This window comes from Scardinius erythrophthalmus (assembly GCF_964197995.2).
Source record: "Scardinius erythrophthalmus genome assembly, chromosome: 10".
Lineage (NCBI taxonomy): Eukaryota > Metazoa > Chordata > Actinopteri > Cypriniformes > Leuciscidae > Scardinius > Scardinius erythrophthalmus.
Window position 1 is genome coordinate 3,879,189 of NC_138230.1, and position 23,463 is coordinate 3,902,651.

At 37.9% G+C, this 23,463-nt stretch overlaps 1 protein-coding gene across 1 annotated transcript in view; it reads right to left on the minus strand.

Moving 5' to 3' along the window:
* Positions 1-23,463, minus strand: part of LOC308697127 (uncharacterized protein) — a 377,069-nt gene that overhangs the window by 55,788 nt on the left and 297,818 nt on the right. The window contains exons 11-14 of the mRNA XM_081376240.1: positions 20,421-20,594; positions 19,583-19,756; positions 19,085-19,258; positions 18,587-18,760 (exon numbers count right to left, since the gene is read on the minus strand). Coding sequence (XP_081232366.1) covers positions 18,587-18,760; positions 19,085-19,258; positions 19,583-19,756; positions 20,421-20,594 — 696 coding nt within the window. The remainder of the gene's footprint in view (positions 1-18,586; positions 18,761-19,084; positions 19,259-19,582; positions 19,757-20,420; positions 20,595-23,463) is intronic.

The following is a 23,463-nucleotide window of genomic DNA, read 5'->3' on the forward strand; positions in this document are numbered from 1 at the left end:
CCAATTAAAAGGATCAAGACCCTGCAGATACTGTCATAGTGGTGCAGTCAAAAGTATGCACACTTTTACTCACAATATCCACCTTATTCTGCTCAGTCTAAACAATGTGCGCTGCCATGACGACGACTCCGGTTGCCTACTTCCGGCTCGTAGCGCTTGACCTGTACTAGCAGCGAGAGAATGAGTTCAAGCTCCTCATGTGCTGTTGTTGGTTGTTTTAACAATTCAAAGAAGATTTCAAACTTTTTAGAAACTGAGTGTTTCGAGCATAAGAAGGAGATAATGCCCATGTCCAGTTCCGTATCAGATACATTCAATAAAGTAAACTTTTAGAGTGGTTAGCGTTAAAACTGAACTCATTCTCTCGCTGCTAGTACAGGTCAAGCGCTACGAACCGGAAGTAGGCAACCGGAGTCGTCGTTATGGCAGCGCGCATTGTTTAGAGCAGAATAAGGTGGATAATTTAAACAGTTACAAAAAGACACCTACAGGTACAGACACTTAACCCTTATGGTGTTCGGGTCTGTTGGACCCGTTTTCATTTTGTATCAAAAGAAAAATGATACAATTAATTATTTTTTCAAACTGAGACTCATTGGCCTTGGCTCATTTTCTGTGAGGAATATATATCAGAACACATTTTCAATGAAAACACACTGTACACCCCCCCTACACAATTATATTACACACAGGATGTTCGGGTCCACTGAAACCAGGGCTAATAAAAGTGTGGAAATTGAAGGTTCTGTGTACCTTTACTCTGTCCTCCTCCGGTCAGGGCCTGCTGTTAGTGTGTTTATGTTCTTGTATATGGTTTATGAGGACACAAATGTGTATAATGACATGGGTATTACAAAGTAATCATATGACGACATCTGTGTCCTCATACTAAAACAAACTAAATGGTGTTTTTTGAAATTCAAAACATGCCAAAAGTTTTCTGTGATTAGTAGGTTTAGGGGTAGGGTTAGTGTAGGCCAGGGGGATAGATTATACAGTTTGCACATTAGAAAAACCATTATACCTATAAAGAGTGACCGTACACCACATATGTGAGTGTGTGTGTGTTCGTGTGTGTGTGTGTGTGTGTGTGTGTGTGTGGGGGGGGTGTTATGTGTATGCGTGTGTGTGTGTGTGCGTGTGAGTGTGTGTAAGTGTGAAAGAGTGCAAGAGTGTTTGTGTTTTGTGTTTCTACTCCTGCCATTCCCACACAAGGTTGCAATTCTTAAATGTGATCTAGAAAAGATAAAGAGAAAATATCAACCATATATGCTGTTTATATTGCTTGTAATTGGGATGAAGTAAACATCTGTTGAGTATTTTAACATAACATTTTTGATTGTGTTGAATTAAAAACCCAAAAATACCCACGAACACTGGCTGAGTAACAAAAATATGAACATCACACAAGGGTTAATGGTGACAGAAAAAAAAAAAAAAAAAAAAAAAACTTTTGCAGGATGGATCTCGCGAGATTTCATTCAGCACTTCCCATCCCCCCATAGACATCCCCCTCGCCCTTTTCGCGCCCGCGACACCACTCACTCTCGTCTCACTCACTCTCTGCTGTAATTTTCGGGAGGAGATTTGGAAGATTCTCGCTGTCTTCGTAGTCAAGGCTAAGTCAAGGTAAGAAAGTTACATTTCACAATATAAATGTTAATTAAAATACATTGTTTTCAAAACACGATGTTATCCAAAAGCTTCTTGTCACTTTAGAATTTCGAATTCCCCCAGATCGCGCCATATTTCTGGCGCCATGACCAAAGCGATCTGTACGCTATTATAACATTCTTATTTTTTTTTCATGTTATTGTTAATACACCAACTGTGTATTATGACAAATTGATTGGAGTTGAGACTCCAGCTTTACAATTTTACCAATTGTTTTACGATAAATCCCACAATGACAGCAATTTTTAATTTGTATAAGATCGATGTGCACATCAAACAGCCAAAATGAAAGCATTTCCTTATTAATTTTTCGAATGCAATTACTAAACAAGCCTGTTTAATCGTGTCTGCTCCCGTTTATTTTGTGACCACAGAACAACGCCGTACAGCGACCATTTCAGCAGCTAAGCTGTTATTTTAAAAGTGTGCGCATTCAATGAAAACATCCCTTTCTCAAACGTTAAATTTTTTATATTTAATAAATGTCTATTCGTCACAGAACAACTAACCGCTTAACGTTAATTATGAGATTCGAGAAGCTTTAACACCATCTCCGCGGCCTGTGCTATTTTTCCCTTTTTTTTTATTTAACGTGCTAATTCAAATAACAAATGGCACAAAATATACCAAATAGAGTTAACGTTACACTTTAGAATACGGTTCCAATCCCTTCCTAATTTATGCATTATAAATATGAACTCATATAGTAGTTATCTTAGTAGTTATCTGGGAGGTATGAAATAGCAGTTATTGATTAGTTATAGAACTATGTACTTTCAACAATAGCCTACATAACATGTTACAACAATGTGATTTGTCTGTTTTCCTTAAGATGTGGTATATTTATTATGTAACAGGTGTTTCTGCCTTATGTAACTCAGTTTGTATTAGGGTGTTATTACAAACCAAACAAATAATTATTATGATTATACAAATGATTTTGCCTCAATTAGAATTTTTAACTGTTTGAAAGTGATAAGCTTTTTTTATCTTACAGAAAATAATGGAGCAATCTCAGAGAACAAAGAGAAGGAAAATGGCTGCAAAAGTTGCAGAACATTTTCGTCTTGTTTCACAACAGAATGAATTTGAACAACTGCATTTTAATTTGGAATCGGCCTCTAATGAACCATTGGAGGATTCTGTTTATCATGATTGTGTCGAGGATGTAACAGAGAATGTAGAAAATGAATATCCCACTGACATTTTTTATGATGCTTTGGACAATGACATATTTTATGATGGTTTTGAAATCGGGATGGCTGACAATACCAGTGACTTTGACCTGGACTCTGAATGTTCTGATTTAGAACATGTGGCTTCAGACACACTTGATGACACAAATGGTCTTGCAGAGTGGGCTGCAGAATACAATATCTCTCAAAGTGCATTGTCTGCTCTTCTGAAAATTCTCAGACAAAAAGGGCTTAATGTGCCATTGGATGCTAGAACCCTAATGTCCACAGACCGCAAGTGTGACGCAAAAAATGTAGCAGGAGGGTCATACTATCATTTTGGAATTAAGAATTCAGTTCTGGCAGAATTGGCATCTTTAAATTTTGATCTGAGAGATCTGACAGACACTCTCACGCTTAGAGTTAATATTGATGGTCTACCTTTATTCCGCAGCAACAATGTAAGTTTGTGGCCTATTTTGGGTAGGATTAAGGAGATCCCAAATTCAAATGTTTTTGTGATTGGGTTATACTCCGGTGTGACAAAACCATCAAATGTGCAAGAGTATTTAAATGAATTTATTCAAGATGTTAAAGTTGTTGTACAGGAGGGTATTCAGTATAATGATGTGCATTTCACAGTTGCTGCTCCTGATGCATTCATATGTGATGCTCCAGCACGTGCGTTCCTCAAATGTGTGAAGGGTCACAACGGGTATTATGCATGTGAGCGCTGCACTCAAAAAGGTGTCCATGTAAATAGGAGAATGTCTTTTCCTGAGTTGTCTGCAGAGCTAAGGACTGATCAGACATTTAGGGAAATGGGTTATGAAGAGCACCAAGGAGGAGTTTCACCCCTGTCTGAGTTAGGTGTGGGGTTAGTTTCAAGTTTTGTGCTTGATTATATGCACCTTGTGTGTTTGGGGGCGATGCGCCAGTTGATTTATCTTTGGTTAAAAGGGCCTCTGAAATGCAGACAGTCTGTTAAAAATCTCACTACAATTTCTGCATTCATGGATTCTCTCAGGCAGTATTTACCGAGGAATTTTGCTAGGAAACCAAGGTCTCTTCTAGAAATTAGTATGTGGAAAGCAACTGAATTGAGACAATTTTTACTTTACACTGGTCCTGTTGTCCTACTTAAAAATATACCCAATACGATGTATAGAAACTTTATACTTTTGTCTGTATCAATAAGAATTCTTCTTAGCCCTGATTTGTGCACTGAAAACTGTGACTATGCTGAAGATATTTTGAAGATTTTTGTCCAAGATTTTGGCATTATTTATGGCCTTGAATTTGTTGGATACAACATACATTCTTTGATACACATTGCCCAAGATGCACGGAACTTTGGTCCTTTGGATAGCGTTTCCTGTTTCCCATTCGAAACATATTTAGGTAAACTTAAAAAGATTGTACGGAGGCCTCAAAATCCTGTGCAGCAAATTGTCAGGCGCATCCATGAAAAGCAAAGAGTGGCAAAACAGAAGAAAATAACAATTTCCTCTCCTCTCAAACAGCCCCATTTCTCTGGACCAGTGACTGATGAACTTGGAACATGCCAGCAGTACAGGCAGTACAATGATGGACAGACATTCATTTCTTGCTGTAAAGGCGATAACTGTTTTTCCTTAGGGGGAAGAATTCTCATTGTGAGAAATATTTTGCTTTCTTCTTCTAAAACTGTCAAAGTTCTCTGCCACTTCTTTAAAAACTATGAATCTTTTTTCAGCTACCCAATTGACTCGGCATGCCTTGGAATTCACTTCGTTTCAAACCTATCCAAAGACTTGCATGTGGTGTCGGTTGAGGAATTAAAAAGAAAAATAGTGCTCTTGCCATATATATCTGGGTTTGTGGCATTCCCACAGCTGCATTAGCCTGCTTCTTTTGCATTTTTCCAGCATGCTACCATTTGCGGTTGTGGATTTTTTGGATGGTGGAGGTGTGGCAATATTACCCTGCAAGTGGTTTACTGGACCAGAGGAAGATACATGTTACTGGCCACCAGGACGACTCAACATAAGCAAGGCAGTAAAAGATGAAATTCCTCCGAACCCTACTTGGCCCCAGTTCAAAGTGCGCGTCCTGGGAAAAGCAGGTAATGTGGCTTTTTTTAATGGTGACTAGTAATAATAATATGCATATATCTAATAACATAAGTAAGGTGTGCTTCTGAAATAGTAGTTATTAATATTTATTGGTAAATGTCTATCACCTACAGAAAACTATGCCCACGCCACAGAAAAACTTTTAAAGGCCGAGGCGACCTCAGACTTACAGACGGAGTCAGATTCTGGAAGGCGGATGGGAAAAGGGAAGCGCAAAAGAAAGTAAGACTATATTTATTGCATACATAGATTTTAAAAGTAACAATTATTCTTGAAAAGTGTTCGTTCTTTTAAGCCGTTTAAGTACCACAAGACAAATAAAGAATGCCTTGTCAATGTGACACACACATGAACCGTGTGCACTAAATGACTCGTGTCCATTTGTCAAATATTATTATAAGAGATGTCTTAAAGGGATAGTTCACCCAAAAATGAAATTTGTGCCATCATATACTCACCCTCATGTTGTTTCAAACCTGTATGAATTTATTTCTTCTGCTGAATACAAAAGAAATATATTTTGAAGAATGTCAGTAATCAGACAGTTGATGGACCCCATCGACTTCCATAGTATTTTTTTTCCCTACTATGGAAGTCGATGGGGTCCATCAACTGTCTGATTACTGACATTCTTCAAAATATATTTCTTTTGTGTTCAGCAGAAGAAAGAAATTCATACAGGTTTGAAACAACATGAGGGTGAGTATATGATGGCACAAATTTAATTTTTGGGTGAACTATCCCTTTAAGTTAAATAACGTTAAATGACTGTAAAGAGTTGTGAGGAAATGAGATGTGTCAGATCTGCATCATGTGCGGCAGATCTTAAAGTGACAGCAGCCTAGTAATTAAGTTGCTGTGATGTCTGTCATTAATGTTAATATAAAAAACAAAGGTAACAGAAAATGTTAGCTTTAATAAGGATTAATCTAAATTTAATTGATAAATTATGCAGTTAAGACTGTAAAGTGTTTATTCTATTTATCTATATTTCCTATTAGACAGGAAGGCTAGGCTACAGGTAAATATGACATTTATTATAATGGGTTTTTATGTGAAGATTATTTTAAGTTGTTTTAAATTTAGTAGAAAGTAGAAATTGATATTTTTCAATTACACTGTAATGTTGAATGTCCATAATTACTATTAATAATAATTATTCATTATCCTACCTTGCACATATACAGCTCTAATTTGAAATTGTGTGCATTTCTAGGCCAGTGTGTCTGTCAAGCTCTGATGAGGAACTCGGTGGTGCTGGGCATGATCATCCGTCCAGTGTGCCTTTACCTCCACCAGTTCCAGAGAACCTCCAACCGCAGGCTCCCCACTCACTCAATACCCGTCCATTTATTCAACCACCTTCAATTCCTTTAATGACCGTTGCTTCAGAACGCCTCAGTAGAGTTCTGCAAGATGCCAGTTCTGCATTTAGAGATCAGCATTTACCTCCCCCAGTGCCAGAGAACCTCCAACCGGAGGATACCCACTTGGACAGGACCCGTGCACTTATTCAGCCCTCTCCACCTTCAACACCTTTAACAGCTGTTACACCAGACCGCCCCTGTAGAGTTCTGCAAGGTGCCAGTCCTGCATTTAGAGATGCCATGTTTGCACGTCTCCTAACCATCCTGGAGGAAATAAAGGAGACGCAAAGGGTTCATGGGAGGATGATACAGTCACTCCTCACACAACGGGATGCAAGTGCAGTTACAGCACTTCCAGCTGATATTGTGTTCCCCCTGAGGACAGTCTCGGATGTTGCTGAAATGGAGCAAAAATTGGCAGACCCCACCTTCCACAAACAAGTGGTATGTTCTAATATGACCATTTAGCAAATTTACTGGGCTGATCGTTAATGTTTTTGCACATACAGTACTATACAAAAGTCTTAGGCCACCACAAGCTTAGTTGTTTTAGCAAAGTTTTAATTACCACCCAAATTTATTTTTCGGTTTCTTTATTAAGATGCAGAAAGTACAGGAAATAAGTACACAAAATAATAACAAAAAGGCTTCTTCAGGCAAAAGTCAGTATTTTGTGTAATCTCTCTTTGCACTGAGCACATCTCACACCTCTTTTGGGGGGACTGTCCTTAAGTTTTCTGAAGTAATCGTCTGGCATATTTATTTTACCTCGGCTGCTTACTGCACTTCCCAGAGTTCATCTTTAGATTTAGGCCGTATTTTATTTTTCCTGTCTAGTTGATTTTTTTGCTAATAACTCAAGTACAAGTATAAAACATCTGTTAGAGAGGCAACTGCATGTATTATGGGAGTGTTCCCTGGGAATTATGAAAAACAGAGTTGTATTTAGGGACTCAATACACTATGCAAATAGTAGATTACTACTTCCGATGATAATCGTAATTAATTCCCATTATGATAATCTTATTTTTCTTTAGGTTGGCGTGGTGGCAGAAATTGGAGGAAGAACATTGGATGAAGCCACCAGAAGAATGATGGCCTTCCTTTTAGACCACTCCCTATCAAGAGAGTACAATTTTTTTGGCCGCCATGGAAAGCGAGAGTTTCGGGGGCTCAAACTGTTTGAGGTTGTATATGGTATGTTTACTCGCTGTTTAAACATATTAATGTGCAAACAAAGGTTATTTTGTAGAGTTGAGTTCTTCATAAATCAATTTGATTGTAGGCAAATAATTGTCCATACCTGGATAGAGAATACCCTTAATTATGACAATATGGACCAGGTATACTGCCAATTCAGTGATAAGTAACTGTTAATTAGTGGTGTAGCAATCACACAACTCATGGTTTATAATAAATAATAAAGGTAATCATTATTAAATACAAGTGAGGTACTACAAATAAAATAAGTAAAAATACACTAGTTACAAGCATAGGTAAATACAATTGGACAAAAGTTACAAATTTTAATTAAATTAACTGTAGTTTTCAGGTACAGGTACAGAACCAGTTCCTTGTTTGTTTGTTTGTTTGTTTGTTTAATAAACTTTTGCAGCAAAAATGTCTTGTATGACAGAATATTATATCCGACCAATACCATTATTGTATTACCTGAAAATTAACATGGTGGAGATTTCTGCTTAGTTGCAAGGGCTCAAATAAGGAATTTAATCTCACTCTAATGCTCTTTATCTATTTTACAGGAAGCTTGAAAAAAAATGCCCTTACAAACCAGATTAATAGAAGAGATGCTGAAAAGGCAGTGTCAAAGTGGCTAATTGGTGCCAGGGACAGGGGAGGAAACCGTACAGCGAGGGCACGTGGTGGAGAGCAAGATGGGTAAAAGTCATTATCATTAAAACTGTAAAAAAGTGTTTAGCCTACTTATATTTGTGTAAACACAACATTGTGCTTTTGTCAAACTATAAACTCTTGTCAAACTGTAGGCTAACCTACAACTGTCACCCAACCAAAATCACACACACTGTTTAAAAGCAAAAAATATTTATCCAACCCTATTTAAACAGTATACGGTGGTCCCATCATTCATCATATTGCATTGGAATAAAGTTAAAGTTAATTCAAATTTTAAGGAAAACAAATATATTGATCTGAAATATAGCAAATAAATGTTAAAATCATTCAGAAACAATTACCAAACTCATCTTAAGTTCTTCTGAATAAAAGGTTGCAGTCTTTAATTATCAACTCTTTTTGTGGACTATATTGGAGAAGTATTTGTTCACCATTTGAGTGAGATGTTTTTAGGTGGCTAGTAAGCAAAGTGCTTCTATATATTTTATTGTTATTAGTATTAGTTCAAGAATAAAATAAAAATATCAGATTGATATCGGTATCGGCAAATAGCCAAAGACTAACCTGACGCATCTGTTTGAACTGTGAAAAGGAATTGCAAAAGTTGAAAAATGGTTGATTTATTAATTTTCTCTTTTCAAAGGGCCGTTGGGAGAGCGACAACAGAGGACTGAAAAACTGCACTCTTGTTTTTGTTTGTGAAATATAGTTTTCTGACAGAGGACTGAGATTCTGCACTTTTGCACTTTTGTTTTGTTTGTGAAATATAGTTTTCTGACAGAGGACTGAGATTCTGCACTTTTGTTTTTGTTTGTGAAATATAGAATTTTCTGACAGAGGACTAAAAAAATTGCACTTTTGCACTTTTGTTTGTGAAATATAAAGTTTGTCAAAAGCTTTTACTTTTGATACTTGTCTGTTAATACACATAATATGTTAATAAATATTCTATTAATAAAGTAAAGCATGAAGTAATGGTTTCTGTTCATTGTTTACATATGTTTGTATTTAGGGGTTTACTGTAAAATAAGGTAACCCAAAAAGACAAATATGGTAGCCCATATATATACCCGTTGTGGCCCATAAGAGCCCTAGATATGACCTATCTTGGTCCCATCATCAACCCATGTGGGCTGACTCCTGTAGGCCCTAAATGGGAGCTACCTAGGTTACCCATGTGGGCCCGATATGGAGCCCATCATCAACCCATGTGGGCAGACTCCTGTAGGCCCTAAATGGGAGCTACCTAGGTTACCCATGTGGGCCCGATATGGAGCCCATCAAGAGCCCATCATCAACCCATGTGGGCAGACTCCTGTAGGCCCTAAATGGGAGCTACCTAGGTTACCCATATGGGCCCGTTATGGAACCCATCAAGAGCCCATCATCAACCCATGTGGGCAGACTCCTGTAGGCCCTAAATGGGTGCTACCTAGGTTACCGATATGGAGCCCATCAAGAGCCCATCATCAACCCATGTGGGCAGACTCCTGTAGGCCCTAAATGGGTGCTACCTAGGTTACCCATATGGGCCCGATATGGAACCCATCAAGAGCCCATCATCAACCCATCTGGGCTAACACATGTGGGGCCACCACGGAAACCGCGGCCAAAATTAGCTGGGTTCCCAGTTGGGTAGCCCAGGTGGGCCCCGGATATCAGCCCATTTGCAGCCCGTTTGGGCCCCACATGGGTGTGTTGGCTGGGCCGTGACGCTTGCGTATGAAAGGGAGCGCGTCGATCGTTGCTCGCATTGACTATGTAACGGCCCTAACAGTTACAAGGACATTTTACTTGGGAATGTAGTAACAAGAAGAAATGTTTAAATTATTAGCCATTTTCCCTTTTCTTTTGGCCATTTGTAATGTAACTGAGTGTTACTGCTGGTTGCCAAGGTAACATAGAGTCTTAGACCTAAGTTAGCCTGGGGGTAAGGTGTCTAATTTTTTTGGTCTAAATTAAGTCAGTCTTTATTTTTGTGAAACAGTCTAACTTGCATTAGACTATGAGCAAATTTTAGACTTGTCTAACACTATAGACTCTAAAATAGCTTTGTGAAACCGGCCCCAGCTGGTTGCAATGGGACGTTCTATTGAGTTTCGCCTCTTTTGGTACTTCTATACTTTTTGCTTTCTGATAGCAGTATCTTCAGGCTAAAGTAAACCGGAAGTTCGTTCCCGGCTTGTTCTACATTGCCATAGCGATCATGGGAAAGGTCAGAGTTCGGGAAAGTTGTGAATATTATGCCCTTATCACACGTTTGCAGTGTCTCACGCGTTCAGTCATGTGAAAGTGACAATGACGCAGCACTTTGTTGTACGAATTGTAACAGAAACTAATTGCGTTTGTTTGTTTTATTACAGAACCGCACGTTTATCCACGTTTGTCCAGCTGACCATATCACACAAACCCATCACACACACTGAACATCGCAGCACAGGAAGCTACAGGCCTCACTGTTAATATCTCATCACATTAACCCTGTCAGGACCAGACAAAGATGGCGGCTGCTGGTCTTTCAAAGAGGGGAAGCTCATTTTCGGCCTACATCATAAAAATTATTTATTTATTTATATGTAAATTCTACGTTCCTTTTCAAGAAAATCCTCTGTGAAAAATTAATGTAATAATATAATAAAGGTATAAATAATAATATATTAAAGTATAATAATAATGCTACTAATAATAAGATATTTTTTTATTATTTTAATAATTATTTTTGAATTATTACTACTACTAATAATATATAAAATATAATAAGTAATAATATAATAAAGGTATAAATGTATAATTGTGTGAAATGTATTATGAAAATTGGCTAGCAATTTCGACAAGCAAATACCAAGAAATATGTTGCAGAAGTTTGTCTTTGAAAAATCCACGATGGGACTGAGCTTGAACAGCTTCAACATCAGCGACTTTTTATTGTATGAAATCGCTGTCAAACAAAAGTAGACGCAGCCTTTCGACAGACCCTCCAATCATCACGCGGAAGCCCAGCGTCCAGGCCAGCCCACTCCCCGTTCACCCCCAGAGAAGCTGAGCTTCCATGGGCGGGACATAATCGCAGCATTTATCCAATGACCGTCTAGTTTCGAAGCGCTGAAAAGAAACAGTCAATGGACGCTGGGCTTCAACAGGGAAATGCACTGTCCCTGACGCTACGGGAATGAATGAGAAGGAAATCGAGTCAGCCGACCTATGTAACTGATTCTGAACGAACTCGTCTTTGAGATGAACGTTTTCTAACGCATTTTTAGTCAATAAAATGTTAATACAATAGTACATATTTGACCATTAATTTTTTGACATTATAGGGGAAGCCGAGCTTCCCTTGCAGTCTTAAAGAAATCGCCACTGCTACTAACATGTAACCGCCTGTTCGAGTTCCAATGTGAAGGCATCGCGTCTGAGGATATCTGCACCCTCCTTCCATTAAGTGGACTTTCTCTGGAATACTTGTTAAGACTGAGTACTCTTATTAACACCACTTCACTGCCTTATCTCAACATCATTGTGTCTTTTGAATCAAAGCAGGTTGTTTTATTGTTTGGTTATTTTGCGTAGGCCTACGCTGTTTTATTGTGACATATTTACATTTTGTTGACATTGTGAGAAAATTATTCATTCTTTTATTTGACCAATTAATACATTGAGTGAATTTGACTCGTGACTCTGTCTTTTTTACTCCTCTCCTAGTTACTGGACATTAATGGTGTAAATAATCCTCTAAAGTGATTTAGAACCGTAATAGCAATCAGTGCATACTACAGCCTTCACTAGACTGGCCATGGTCTTGGCTAAGCCAAAAATACATGACCCGGCAGCGCCGGGGCTGAAACATCACCATGTCCTCCAGTAAAATGTAAAACATAAAAATGACAATAGCCAATTCTGGTTCAATAGCGGTTTACTCAATTATATCAAATGAATTATCAGGATGGCAGCTGTCCTCTAGGCGCTAGAAGCGGTGATCAGATGCAGCTACAAGCTGTGTCCCAAAGTGAAGGCTGCGTCCTTCGAAGGCCGGATGGCCATATTTGAAGGCCGATTGCATCAGGCGCGACGAAGGACGTCCCAATTCAAAGACTGCATCCTTTGAAGGGCGCATTTGAAGGCCGATTGCGTCACCGCAGCGCTATGAAGGCTGTCCCAATTCAGTTATGCATCCTTCGAAGGCCGTATTCGAAGGCCAGTTGCGTCATCACGGCGCGACGAAGGCTAAAAGCGACGCCAAATGCACCCTTCTTTCACCGTGAAAGGAAGGATACAAAAACGGATCCTTAGTGGCCTATCCTACCCCATAAGTCATTGCGCGCCGGTGACGAAAGCATTTTCATTTGAAAAAATGGCGTTTTCGGAGGTTGAGGGAAAATTCACTGTTAAATGTAAGTATTATGTTTTCATTTACTTAAATAGCTAGCGAAACCACAGTCAAAAGCCACAAGTTTTTATTTCATATAAACTTCATCTTAACTCCTTTGTTACCATTGGGTGGTTTTATTTGTCAGGTGGTTAGACGCAAAACTTGTGCTAATTACTTTAATAATTTTCAGGGAGCAAGGAGCAGACCGCTGTGTTTATTAAACTGCGGTCTGAAAACGACCATTTATTTACTGGGGTGAAAAACTCTGCCAGCGTGGCTTGGAGGTAAGGCAACACCTACTTGTAAAATTTGCAGTAGTCTGTCTCACTTGTGTATTATAATAAATATCATTCACCCTAGAAAACCCACAACAATAAGAAAAGCAGTAGATGATGCAATGGGCTTCACTTTTATGTGTTTTGGTAGTGCTGTCATGCAAGTAATGTTTACAAAGGTTTTAACCACATTTGAGTATCCAGAAATATGATTTCTAAACTATTTTGAATGCATGTCCTGATGTGTCTTTTTTCAGTTTTAACAATGCACTGATGTTAATATTTCATTTGCACCCCTGTGTTATAATTTGCCCTTTTCTGCTTTTTAGAGCAATTCTGGAGAAAATTAGGCTAAAGGGGAAGGTAACCCCCATGCAGGCAAAAAAAAAAAAAAGGGACAACTCAAAAACAAAATACAAATTAAGAAAGTTAATACACACATCTTTGCTGAAATGTATTGTGCTGTTGTTGTTAACAAGCCATTGTTAATTTTCTCTGCCTTAGGATTGCAAGTGTCCTGGGACAGGAGAGGGAGTGGGTGGGAAACCCACTGCTGAAACGTGGCCCTGGTTTGTCCTCATGGATGAGCTGTTGGGGCAGAGGCATTCTACCAATCCCCCTGTCCTCATCGCCTCAATCCCTGAGGACAGACCAGGGTCAAGTTCAGCAGTGGGTGGCCACAGTGAGGAGCCAGCACCAGCACCCGTAGCACCACCAGCACCAGCACCCGTAGCACCACCAGCACCAGCACCAGCACCAGCAGAAGCACCTGCACCAGCACCCACACCTGCACCACCACCACCAGCACCAGCAGAAGCACCTGCACCAGCACCCACACCTGCACCACCACCACCAGCACCAGCAGAAGCACCTGCACTAGCACCCACACCTGCACCACCACCACCAGCACCAGCAGAAGCACCTGCACCAGCACCCACACCTGCACCACCACCACCAGCAGAAGCACCTGCACCAGCACCACCAGCACCCACACCTGCACCACCACCACCAGCACCAGCAGAAGCACCCGCACCCGCACCCGCACCAGCACCACCAGCAGAAGCAGAAGCACCTGCACCAGCACCCACACCTGCACCACCACCACCAGCAACAGCAGAAGCACCTGCACCAGCACCCACACCTGCACCACCACCACCCGCACCAGCAGCAGAAGCACCCGCACCAGCAGCAGAAGCACCCGCACCCGCAGCACCAGCACCAGCACGGAGAAAGCGGGACTATGAGGAGGAGATGCTGGACCTCATTAGAGAGGACATGGCTCTGGAGGCAGAGGAGAGGAGAGCTCGAGAGAGCAGGGAGAGGATGGACAGGCTGTTTGCGCTTCTTGAGCGTATGGTGGAGAAATTGTTTTTTTTTTATGTATATGTAAAAGAGGATTTTCTTTTTATTTACATTAAATGGAAAGAGGAAACTTAAGTTTTGTACAGTTTATTTTAATCTTAGTTATATTAAATGTATTTTTTTCAAACTTGTGTACAGTTAATTTAAAATGAATAATAAACATTATTTTTGTACCATTTCTGTGCATTGTTTATTTTTTAAGTAACTTAATGTGTTGGGATATGAAATAAAAAAGGAACAGTTCTTGACATTGCTTTTTTTTAATGATGCGTTTGACAGCCAATTTGAAAACAAACAATATTTTATACAATAATAACATTTAGAAAAAATAAAAAATATTAATATTAAAGAGGTATATTCACTGTATTTATTTAAGAGGTATATTTCACTGTGTTTATTTATTGTTTTGTGTTTTATGCTTCGACTGCGTTAAAACAAAGCACGCTGGAATCATGCCTGAATAAGATCACCATGATCAAGAGAATAAAATACATAAAAATCGCATCTTCATAAGGTAACTTAGCCTATTACTAAACATTTGAACAGCTTTATGTGTATTTTTTTCATAAGTAGCCTATCATAACATGACAAGTACGGTCTCAACTTGTGTAGCTGCTATTCCAGCAATTAAGGACGCAACTTCTGAATTGGGATGCAGCAAACCAGTTTACTTTACCTGGCCACGGTCTTGACAAAGCCGGAGATACATCACCCGGCGGCGCCTGGGATGCAACATCCCCACCATCTCCTCCAGTAAAACATAAAATAAAAAAAATAAAATGATGTAGTCTTGCTCCATTTATTTTTTTAATAGATGCCGCGTAGGATGGCAGCTCTCCTATCTCAGCGTTGCTAGGCGACAGCATAATGGGGAACACCTGGTGGCAATTACAATCCTACGAAGGTTAGACTCGGAGCGTCCTTCGACGGCTGGGTAGGCTGGGTCCTTAGAAGGACGTAGCCTTCACTTTGGGACACAGATACAGTCTTTTATGTCCTTGAACACACAGACATAAACACACACACACTTCTGCTCCTCCTTCTCATTGGTAAGACTAGTGCAAATATTACAAATAGGTCATTAAACTAATATTAGCACAAGTTTTGCCTCAAACCACCTGACAAATGAAGCCACACAATGGTGACAGAGTTAAGATGAAGTTTATAAGAAAGAAAAACTTGTGGCTTTTAACAATGGTTTCACTAGCTGTTTGAGTACATGAAAACATAATACATTTAAATGTGAATTTTCCATCCACCACTGAACTCTCGGCCATCTTTTTTAAAAATAAAAATGCAGTTGTCATCGGCGCGCATTAATTTATGGGGTAGGACAGGCCGCTAAGGATCCTTTTATGTATCCTTCCTTTCACGGGGAAACAAAGGGTGCTTTTGGCATCGCTTTTGAATCAGGGTAGCCTTTGTCGCGCCGCGGTGACGCAAACGGCATGTCTCTAATCCAGTTCTGGGCCACTTCAGGGCCATCATTCTTTGCGGCCGAGGGAAAAGTGATTGTGTGGACCGGAGCTGTGCCAGAAAAAAATTGCTATGTGGGGTTGTTTGACAAATATACTTGGATGTGGTTCCCCCTTATTTTTTGTGTTTCATTTTGTCTTTAATTTGAAGTGTTACAACGGAAAGCTGGAAATTTCCATCAATGGCGGGGAGAGTCATGAACAAAATATTACAATAATAGATTACCACAAATTAAAGAGGTAAAAGTAATGTGAGTTGGTATAAGTAATAGAATAGAACAGAAATAATAGAACTGAGGCATGCATTAATAGTTAATTTGACAGATAAACCTCACATAGAAAGATCTAGTTAGTTCTTTCTATCTCTCCATCCAGACATTAATGCTGTACCTCAGATCAGTTGATTTCACTGGTTTGTCCAGAACGGTCACTGGACTCTGAGTTTCATCTCTGACGGCTGAATCGACTTATAATAGAATACAGTTAATCATTCATATAGAAGATGTAATATTGAGTTGGCAATAGATTAAAGACAGCATATGAGAATGTATATTCTGCAACTGAAAATGAAAACATGATTAACCATTTTATTACTGAAAGGTGTCCATAGATTATGAGTTCAAATTTAAAAAATAGATTTTAATGTAACATTTAAAAGTGGCGATGCATCATTGCTTAAAAGGCAATAGATGATTTAATTGTGAATGATACTATAATCAAAGGCATTTGAATATATTTGGTGGGCTGAATTACTCAAATTAAGTCATTAAATACATTTTATATATGGAGATGTCTGTAGTAGAGCGTTTGCAGTATAAATATCACTTCTGTAGAAACAAAAGTCAAGTCACCTTTATTTATACAGCGCTTTTTACAATACAGATATTTTCAAAGCAGCTTTACAGTGATAACAGGAAAATAATGCAACAGAGTTTGTTTCTGCTGTACAGCAGATCTAGAAGAAAATAGTGCCATAGTCCAGCTTAAGTAAGTTCAGTGTTGATTCATTTCTGTTGTAAAAAAGTTATTTCTTTAGTTCATTTATCTATACAGCTGCTCTGGAGAAAACAGTGATGTCATCGTCCAGCTCAGGTCAGTTCTCATATAATGGTGTCAATGCAGATCAATAATATTGTTGAATATTAAGTGTCTCCAACTAAGCAAGCCAGAGGCGACAGTGCAGGAACTCAAACTCCATCAGTGACAGAATGGAGAAGAAAACCTGGGCAGAAACCAGACTCAGTCTCTCAGTTCTCCTCTGGCCAACGAGCGAACAGTGTATGATTATGATTCAGGCAATACAGGTCAGAGGTCAGATTGGATCTGAACATTCAGAATATTCATCCAGTTCATCTGGTTGAAGGTTTCCTTGTTTGACTTTGGATGAAGGATTGGATCATTCTGTAAGTTACACACACATGTGTGTGTGATGATCACTGTGGGTTTGTGTCTGTTGATTCTGTTGAATGTGATTGTGTCTGTAGAGGCTCTTTATTCTCCATCAGCTGATCCAGAGAAGGTCAGACTAACATCTAAAACCTGTAAGTAAAACACAGACAGTCAAATGTGTGTGACATTATTGCATTATCAACTTTAGAACAACTAAAAGAAACTACTTGGATGATTAAGTGAGAGAAAATAATATAATACTGCGATACATGATTGTTAAAGCTGTTTTTAAACATTCAGATTTTGATTTTGCTTTTAAGTCACCATGAATGATGACCCTTGACCCTTATCTATAACCCTGTATGACTGTCCTCTTTCTGTGTCACTGGGTCAGGTTTATTTATGATAAAGAAACTAGTGATACATATTTACCATTATCTTTTATTGCAATTGACATTGACAATGATAAAAGCAAAATATTTAATTGTTTGAAATAAAAAGAAACTTGAAGATATTTAATTGTTGCTATAAACTATTAAAGAGAATTAAGAATTAAACTCTTATTACACTTGTTTATAGTGAGGAATTCACCATCACAATGAAAGAAAACTAAGAAACTAAATTAACTTTCAATTAAAATATGAACAGTTTTAATCATCACTACTCACTCAAGCTTCTCCAGTTTATAATGTGGATCCTCCTCCAGATCAGAGAGCGGCTTCACATCTGAGTCTCTTAGTTTATTCCCTGTCAGATCCAGTTCTCTCAGGTGTGAGGGGTTTGATCTCAGAGCTGATCTCAGAACAGCACAACCTTCATCTGTAACACCACACTTCCTCAACCTGTAGAGAACAATGACACTCTTCAGTCTCTCAGTTCAGGATCTACAGCTCAGATCAGCAGAACTTCACAATCAGAGACTTAATCCACGGCACCATTAACAGGTCCAGTCTAAGGTTCAGACCAGCTTCTACAAACTGCTTGATTAGTTAGTTTCCATATCATAAAAATTACAAAAATATTCGATAACACTTTATTTAACAGTGCCCTTGTTACATCTGTTACATGAACTTACCATAGTAATAACAGTAAATTATGCATAATTACAGGCAACTAACCCTCAACCAAATCCTAATCCTACCCTAACCCTATAGTAAGTACATGTAGTTGCTTAATATTACTCAGTACTTAAATATATAATTACACTGTAACAATGACACCTTAAAATAAAGTGTAACCAAATATTTTTTTTTTTTTATGCAAGTACCCAAAAATCATCAACATATCTGTATATGAACACGGCTGTCACATCTTTACATCATCCAGTCATGTTTAATCTATCATTAATAATTGTAAAATTATGTCAGACACATTGGAAAAAATCTAATGAAAATAAAAATCATTATTTCCATTAGTAATTTCACAGTAGATTTTTTATTTATTTTTTTTGGTATGGCAATCATTATTTACCATTAAAATAGAGGACTATGTTGGGACATTTTATAAAATCTTACTTGAGTATCTCCAGTTTACAGTGAGGATCCTGCAGTAGATCAGAAAGCTGCTCGACTCCAGAATCTCCTACTTTATTCCCTGTCAGATCCAGTTCTCTCAGGTGTGAGGGGTTTGATCTCAGAGCTGATCTCAGAGCAGCACAACCTTCATCTGTAACACCACAATCCCTCAACCTGTAGAGAACAATGACACTCTTCAGTCTCTCAGTTCAGAAAACACTGATATAAATGATAAGATATATATGAATTTCTCCTTTCTCCTCAACAAATTTGTATATGAAAGCAGTTGTCTCCTCTTCACATCATCCAATCTTATAACTATCAAAAACATTCAAAAGTAAAATGAGCTCAGAAGCTTTGGAAAGAATCCACTGAAGATTAAACATCCTTTTCAGTTACTTGATGGTAAACCTTTTTTGTATACATTATTGTTTTATATCATTCATTATTCACCACAGGAGAGAAACAGACAACGTTGAGACTTTTATAAAATCTTACCCCACTATATCCAGTTTACAGTGAGGATCCTGCAGTAGATCTGAAAGCTGCTCGACTCCAGAATCTCCTACTTTATTCCCTGTCAGATCCAGTTCTCTCAGGTGTGAGGGGTTTGATCTCAGAGCTGAAGTCAGAGCAGCACAACCTTCATCTGTAACACCACAATCCCTCAACCTGTAGAGAACAATGACACTCTTCAGTCTCTCAGTTCAGAAAACACTGATATAAATGATAAGATATATATGAATTTCTCCTTTCTCCTCAACAGATTTGTATATGAAAGCAGTTGTCACCTCTTCACATCATCCAATCTTATAACTATCAAAAACATTCAAAAGTAAAATGAGCTCAGAAGCTTTGGAAAGAATCCACTGAAGATTAAACATCCTTTTCAGTTACTTGATGGTAAACCTTTTTTGTATACATTATTGTTTTATATCATTCATTATTCACCACAGGAGAGAAACAGACAACATTGAGACTTTTATACAATCTTACCACAGTTTCTCCAGTTTACAGTGAGGATCCTGCAGTAGATCAGAAAGCTGCTCGACTCCAGAATCTCCTACTTTATTCTCAGACAGACCCAGTTCTCTCAGGTGTGAGGGGTTTGATCTCAGAGCTGAAGTCAGAGCAGCACAACCTTCATCTGTAACACCACACTTCCTCAACCTGTAGAGAACAATGACACTCTTCAGTCTCTCAGTTCAGGATCTACAGCTCAGATAAGCAGAACTTCACAATCAGACACTTAATCCACGGCACCATTAACAGGTCCAGTCTAAGGTTCAGACCCGCTTCTACAAACTGCTTGATTAGTTAGTTTCCATATCATAAAAATTAAAAGAATATTCGATAACACTTTATTTAACAAGGTCCTTGTTACATCTGTTACATGAACTTACCATAGTAATAACAGTAAATTATGCATAATTACAGGCAACTAACCCTCAACCAAATCCTAATCCTACCCTAACCCTATAGTAAGTACATGTAGTTGCTTAATATTACTCAGTACTTAAATATATAATTACACTGTAACAATGACACCTTAAAATAAAGTGTAACCAAATATTCTTTTTTTTTTTATGCAAGTACCCAAAAATCATCAACATATCTGTATATGAACACGGCTGTCACATCTTTACATCATCCAGTCATGTTTAATCTATCATTAATATTGTAAAATTATGTCAGACACATTGGAAAAAATCTAATGAAAATAAAAAAAAACATTTCCATTAGTAATTTCACAGTAGATTTTTTTTTTCTTTTTTTGTATGGCAATCATTATTTACCATGTTGGACTATGTTGGGAAATTTGATACAATCTTACCACAGTTTTTTCAGTTTACAGTGAGGATCCTTCAGTAGATCAGAAAGCTGCTCGACTCCAGAATCTCCTACTTTATTCCTTGACAGACTCAGTTCTCTCAGGTGTGAGGGGTTTGATCTCAGAGCTGAAGTCAGAGCAGCACAACCTTCATCTGTAACACCACAATCATACAACCTGTAGAGAACAATGACACTCTTCAGTCTCTCAGTTCAGGATCTACAGCTCAGATAAGCAGAACTTCACAATCAGACACTTAATCCACGGCACCATTAACAGGTCCAGTCTATTTAAGTTATCTACTTAAATATATAATTACACTGTAACAATGACACCTTAAAATAAAGTGTAAACAAATATTCATTTTTTTTATGCAAGTACCCAAAAATCATCAACATATCTGTATATGAACATGGCTGTCACATCTTTACATCATCCAGTCATGTTTAATCTATCATTAATATTGTAAAATTATGTCAGACACATTGGAAAAAATCGAATGAAAATAAAAATCATTATTTCCATTAGAAATTTCACATTACAGGGATTAAAGTGAAAAAAATTCTTCTGACTGAAATTTTTTTTTTAGGCCAAGTCATATTCCTTTAACTTTTTAAATAGTCGAGACCAATAGCGTTTTAAGGGGAGACGTTTTAAACCGCTTTGAAATTGCCAGTAGGCGTATTTTAAAAGCTATATTTTAATCTATGAAAACCAGGCATGGAACATACTAATATAATTAATAATTTGCATATATATATATATATATATATATATATATATATATATATATATATATATATATATATATATATATATATATATATATATATGCAAATTATAACACGTTTACACAAAATTTGTTAACACACAAGTAAGTTACTTTTCCCCTTTACTTAACATAAATTGTAAGAATATGACTAATAGTAAAGACTAGTACTAATAAATACAGTGCTATGCATAAGTTTAGACACCCATGCTAAAGTTGACTAAAAAGAGGAATAAAAAATCATCTTTTGGAAATTGAACTTAAAGGTATAGCGGAGGATCTTTCCGAATTTTAGATAAGTCCCGCCCTCTCCACTTTTTGAAAAGTTTGATTGATTCACCAGAATGATTGACAATTAGGAGGACCAATAGTATAGGGTATCCACCCGGAAGTAAAAAGATCCTCCGCTATACCTTTAATGCCTTAATTTAAAAAATTAGGAAAAATCCAACCTTTAAGGACACCAATTTTCTTTGTGAATGAATAATGTATCGTAAATAAATAAATGTTCTTCCTTAAAATACAGGGTGCATAAGTTTGGACACCCCTATGTTAAATTCCCATAGAGGCAGGCAGATTTTTATTTTTAAGTATTTTATTTATTTATTTTTTAGGATACTATGAATCCTGATAAAGTTCCCTTGGCCTTTGGAATTAAAATAGCCCCACATCATCACATAGCATTCACCATACCAAGAGATACTTTCCATAAGATCATCTCTCAATGCAAATCAAACTAGCTATTAGGCTAACTGAAATACAACCATGCCAATCTCTAGGTATGGTGAAGGCTATGTGATGATGTGGGGCTATTTTAATTCCAAAGGCCAAGGGAACTTTATCAGGATGCATAGTATCCTGGATCCATGAAGTAACTGGCCTTTAAAAATAAAAATCTGCCTGCCTCTATGGGAATTTAACATAGGGGTGTCCAAACTTATGCACCCTGTATTTTAAGGAAGAACATTTATTTATTTACGATACATTATTTATTCACAAAGAAAATTGGTGTCCTTTAAGGTTGGATTTTTCCTAATTTTTTAAATTAAGGCATTAAGTTCAGTTTCCAAAAGATGATTTTTTATTCCTCTTTTTAGTCAACTTTAGTATGGGTGTCTAAACTTATGCATAGCACTGTAAACATTAGGCCTAGGCTAAAGCTATTAAATAGCAGTCCCAAACTAGTTTTTGTTAATACAATGTTGGTATGAGCCACTACAGTCATTTAAAAATATAAAAAATAACACAAAGAAAAATAGTGGCATTTTGGGGTTATATGGAAACGACAGTTACCATGGTGAATACACAATATTAACAATAACTGTTAATGAAACATGGAAACTGGTGAATAGAATGAGAATCATACCTGCATTACTTTTATTTCGTGTAATTTACAACGTAACGGCGTTGCATGCTCGTAGTTTCTTTTGCACTTGATCAGTGAAGCAATACAGCGTGCGCCGCTGAATTTGCACGTGCAATTGAGTGTGCGCTACGAGAACAGGATAACGACTGACAGGACAAGAAAGTCCGTTTTTCTGAGGTGAAAAACTTTATTTCAGCGTACACTTATGTCACTGCCTGCCTGGTAGTTCCTATTGTGCTGGGTTTTCTGAAGTAGTCATGATTCGCCTCTCATAACATAACATGCTCTAAACACGCACGCAGTGTGGAAAAGGAGGAGCGGAGGCGCGGGGAGCAAGGATCACAGCGCAAATTTGAACTATATCGATGTGATATGATCTAATTAAGTAATTCCATATCGCATTTAAAAAATATATCGATATATTTTTTATATCGATATCGCCCAGCCCTACCTGCATTATAAGTGTGTCACTGAAATGTTCGGCTGTGTCCAAATTCAGGGTCTACATCCTCCTTAGGATTAGCCTGACTTCGTCATACTCATATTCTAGTCAGAATGTGAGTCTGATACCGCTCCATAGAGATTTGATTATGGGGCGTGTCTCAACCGAACTAGGAAAAAAAAAAAACTCTGCACTCAATTGGATAGACCTACAACCAATCAGAGCAACGGAGTAAATGACGCATGTCCTACATTCATATTTTCAACCAACAAAATGTCGCGGGCGCGGCTCTCTGTTCCTCTTTTAAAATGAATGCGCTGTCGATATCTTCTATAACAGACGCGATGGCGGAATCTACACATGATGTTTCATAAACAAAGTTCGGGAGGAGCACGTACAAATAATCAATCCAATATCAACTTGTCATCAAACAATACCATGTCTAACGTTACCGAGGAAGCATATTCAC